The 4,437-nt window shown below is 47.4% G+C and overlaps 1 protein-coding gene across 5 annotated transcripts in view; it reads right to left on the bottom strand.

The window, feature by feature from the left end:
- Positions 1–312, bottom strand: part of Sall4 (spalt like transcription factor 4) — a 17,949-nt gene extending 17,637 nt beyond the window's left edge. For 3 of the 5 annotated variants that reach the window (XM_005362831.1, XM_005362833.1, XM_005362834.1), the window contains exon 1: positions 192–312. In XM_005362831.1, coding sequence (XP_005362888.1) covers positions 192–312 — 121 coding nt within the window. Of the gene's footprint in view, positions 1–187 lie in introns of all 5 variants that reach the window. The other 2 variants (XM_005362832.1, XM_026787245.1) reach the window with 1 other exon arrangement.
- Positions 313–4,437: the final 4,125 nt, after the last annotated feature.

Here is a 4,437-nt window from a genome sequence, read left to right as displayed (position 1 = left end):
GGGGGGGGGGGGGCTGAGGCTACCTCCTTCCGATCCTCTCCGTCTCTCCTTTCCCGGAACGGAGTCCGGGATCCCGGTTCCAAAATCTGTTCCGGGAGCCCGCGCCCTCGAGGGACGCACCGCGGTGCTGGGAGCGCCCTCCGGGACGCACGGACAGACGGGCGCACGGACGGGGCCGCAGCTACACTCACCCGGTTCCTCCGCCGCCGGCGCTTCTGCGAGGTCGGGGCTCGGCTGCTGCAGCACCGGCTGCTCGCCCTGGCCCTCCTCCGAGTTGATGTGCTGGGGCTTCGCCTGCTTGCGCCTCGACATGGTGCGCGCATCGGGGCGCCGGGAAGAGCCCTGGTGACTTGCCACCAATTCCTAGAGTTGGGAAATTTTACCCCCCTTCGGCCGGAACGCGCATGTCCCAGTAATTATTATTATCAATAATGCATTGCGATTTATCATGAGCCCTGACAGCTGATTGGCCTGGGTCCAAGACCTCAGAGATCATTTAAATAAGCCCTCATTGATCAGGGAGGGGCGAGGCATGCTGGGCCTTGTAGTCCGGCCCTACATGTGACAAAGGCGTGTTCATCAGGGAAGCGTAGCTAATTAGCATCCGGGCTCAGATTGGCCGGGGCGTGGACCGACTCGGAGGGGACCATCCTCGCGGCCACTGTCCGAGTGTTGGGAAGAGAGAAGAAAAAAGCGGGGGAATCGGTTTATTGAAAACCAGGGCCGGACATGAAAGTTCTAGAACCGATGTGTCTTGGTAATGCGCTCCAAAAAAATTACTGAAGTAGTTCACGTGGTTGATAACTACCAGCTGAAAAAGGGTCTCTCCCTTCACAGAAAAATACTTCGGTTCAATTTTCACCTCTAAACCCAACCTGACCGGAGACTCGAGTCCCTTTCCAGGTTTTTGATTGAAATTTTTAAATTGCTTTTGGAAGGCTGCCGGAGTGGCCGGTGGTACGCGCGGCCTTCTGCCCATCCCAACTCTTCAAGCCACACACACACACCCCCAATACACACAATTTCACACTTCGTCCCACCACGATTTGCGTCGGGATTCACATTCACGAGCGTGGCTTTGTTATTACTGTGTAAACTTTCTGAATTTTAAAAAGTACTTCTCAGCCACTGTCTGCTAACTGTAGAAAGGACAGATTAAAAGCAAAGTTGATCAGAGATAATTCCAGAATAGCGAGCATTTGCGGTTTCAGTCTGCTGTGGGAAAGAGTGGGCGTCCTGAAGGTACCTGGATGTTTTTACTCACTGGTCACTAGGACATTTTGCAATGCAAGACCTCGCAACAAAAAAGACCACTTCCGTTAAGAGGGTGTAGGTTCCTGATTCAGGGATGGAATTTTCTAAAGGGGCGTGTATAGATATAAAATTATACTTTATAAATCTCATAAATTTAATTGGATAGCTCCCTTCTACAACTTATGAGCTCAGTGAAGGAGTATTCAACTGACTGGTCAGCCTTCTGTGGTGTCACTGTAAGACCTCTGGATATGTGGTTCCTTATTTGACATTTCCATCCTCATTAGGGTCTGGGCAGACACCAGCCTTTCCTCAGTCTTCATTCTTGGGGTTTTGTTTTTTGTTTGTTTGGGGGGGTTATTATTATTATTATTATTATTAGCTGTTTGTCAAGTTTGCTGTTTCCAAGAAGTTGATGAGGGAGGAAGGGAGAATAAGAGCCTGGCCTCATGAGCATTGAGCATGTTCACCTGAGCCTTTGGACAAACCAAAGCTGAATAAATCAGCTGGAACACGATTTTAATATGAGTAGCTATGGATAAGACCTTATAGAAGAAACGCCTGACTTCCAATTTTGACCAGTCTTCTGGAACATGTTTTGAATTATTTGGAGGATGCCATCTAAAACAAATAGGATAGCCCTCTTGCAAGCCAGGGTGCAGCTGGCAGGGAAGAATTCGTTTTCATGTTACATAAAAGCTCTCAGGATTCTGATACTGAGTCAGAAGGCAGATTAACACCTGCTTCTGCCTAATCTGCCGATATTCTCAACACCTTTCTGGGAAGGGAGCTGAGCAGGCGTAGCTATTCAGAAATCTAAAGGAATGTACAGTTTATAGCTCAAGAAAGATGAGCCAGCCCTTTAAGGAAAATGTCGTGTGATAGAATTCTCTCCTTTATCTTGCTAGTGATCGTTAAAGCATGGCAATCATATTTGTCAGAGAATGAGGTGGGACCATTGGACCATTTCAATCGTGACAGTGATCCTGACTGATGATAATTTTCAGAAGGCGGAGGAAGAGAGACTTCAAGTTTGAGGGGAGCCCTTGTCTCAAAGACAAAGAAAAGGTAAAGTCAGGAGGAAGCAGAGGACAGTGGTTTTTTGCCTTGTTGTTGTTGATTTCATATGTATTGGTTCTTTGTGAGTATGTCTGTGTGAGGGTAGATCCCCTGGAACTAGAGTTACAGACAGTTGTGAACTGCCATGTGGGTACTGGGGACCAAACTCAGGTCCTGTGGAAGACCGCTGAACCATCTTTCCATCCTGACAGTAGATTTGTTTTATTATTATTATTATTTCATTTTATTTTTGACTTTTTTTTAGAGAGTTCTCATGTAGCACAGGTGGCCTTGAGTTTTTAATGCTCATAGCTTTACACACAGACACACACACACAGAGACACACACACACACACAGAGTTGTTCTTGGATTAGAGGCGTGAGACACCTTGACTACTAAGCATACTCCCTGTTCATCCAGTGTTTTTCCATTTCGTGAGCCACAGCCAGCAACCAGCGGAGAAATGGACTGAGCCTTTGGAGGGGAGCAGAGCAGAAAAAGGATGAAGCATGGAAGGCAAGTCTCTAATCCAAAGTTTTCATGTGATGGCTTAGAACACCTTCAGCAGCCAAAAGCCCTGGGTCGGGCTAGATACAGAAAAGAGACTGGATTTTAAGGCAATAGCTTCTGTTGGGTGATGGGGCTTGCAAAGACCGATTGTTTTCAGGGTTGGTTCTAGGCGCTACTTCCCAACAAGGCTGATAACTATAGGTTTTTCAGCTGTCTGTGAATGCCCAACCTCTACTATATATAAAGAGATTTGGGGTGCATAACCCCATTTCATTCCTGCAGCCACCAAGGCTCCTTGTGTAACTGTTTATTTGTTGATCAGGGTCATTTGCATCCCAGGCTGGTATTCAGTGCATTTTATAGCCAAGGATGATCCCATCCTCCTTTTCATCTCAGTACCTAGGATCACAGGTGTCTGGCTCCCTCCTTAAGGGAGGGCAACCTTGAATATCAACCAACGGCAGAGCTGTGTGCGTTCAGGGACTTTCCGACTGGGGTGTATAGGTCTCCGTCTCTCCACCAGTCACTCCATCTTCTCTCTGCCTTCCCGTTCTCCCCTCCAACTTTTATCTAGCCCACTCCTGAGCCCACAGTCTCAGCCTTCCTTCTTCCACATTAGGTCACTTATTTTTGCCCAGCTTCTCCCCCCTGCCTCCTTTAGTACCCACTATCTAGCAAGAACTCTTTCCTTTTATGGCATAGACTATATAGTTCAAGATTTAGGGCAGATTTCTTTTTTTTTTTTTTTTTTGAGGGGTGGAGGGTGAGGCCGGATCGCATGTAGCCCAGGCTGCCCTCAGTCTTGTGGCCATCTTCCCAGCCTCAGGTTCCCAAGTGTTATCTTCTTCCACCCTGTAAATCCCTGGGATCAAACCCAAGTCTTCCAGCTTGGCAGCAGGCATCTTTAGCAGCTAAGCCATCTTTCCAGCCCTTGTTTGTTATTTGAGATAGACTAGTTTCCAACTCAGTGTATGGCCAAGGAGGACTGTGAGCTTCAGATTCTCCTGTGTCAGCCTCCCAAGTAAAAAGATGACAGGCATGCACCACGGTGCCTCATGGAAGCAGCGCTGGGGGTGGAACCCAGGGCTTTGTGCATGATGGGCAAGCCCTCCACCAACCAAGCCGCATGCCAGCCCCCTGTATCTTTGATTTAGGATATTTTTCAACATCCTCCAGTTCTTCGTGACTCTCACTTCATTGGAAGCAGGAGAATGAGTGTATATATCTGTTTGTCTGTCACACTGCAGCCTCGTCAGGACTGACAGCCTCACCTCTGTGTTCTTTCCACTTGGCTGTAGTAATGGGATGTAGAAGGCACAATAATGACAGTGAGCCAATGAGTATGACTCTAGGGACCCTGGGCATAAAATAAAGTGTTGAGGGCAATGATTGAGAGGAGGGAGTATCTAAAGTGATGCAGACATTACAGACAGCTGTTGGCAAGTCCTTAAAATTCAAAGTGGAATTATAGGAAATAACAGAGAGCAGGGTCTCAGAGGGATATTCTGATGTCTATGCTTATAGCTGAATTCCTCGCAATACTTAAAAGTTAGCAGTAACCAAATGTCCACCAAGGGATGAATGGATAAACTCAATGTGGACTACAGCACAAT

This window comes from Microtus ochrogaster, linkage group LG8, assembly GCF_000317375.1.
Source record: "Microtus ochrogaster isolate Prairie Vole_2 linkage group LG8, MicOch1.0, whole genome shotgun sequence".
Taxonomy (NCBI): Eukaryota; Metazoa; Chordata; class Mammalia; order Rodentia; family Cricetidae; genus Microtus; species Microtus ochrogaster.
The sequence above is the reverse complement of the archived record's forward strand: the minus strand, read 5'-3'. Positions and strand labels throughout refer to the sequence as shown.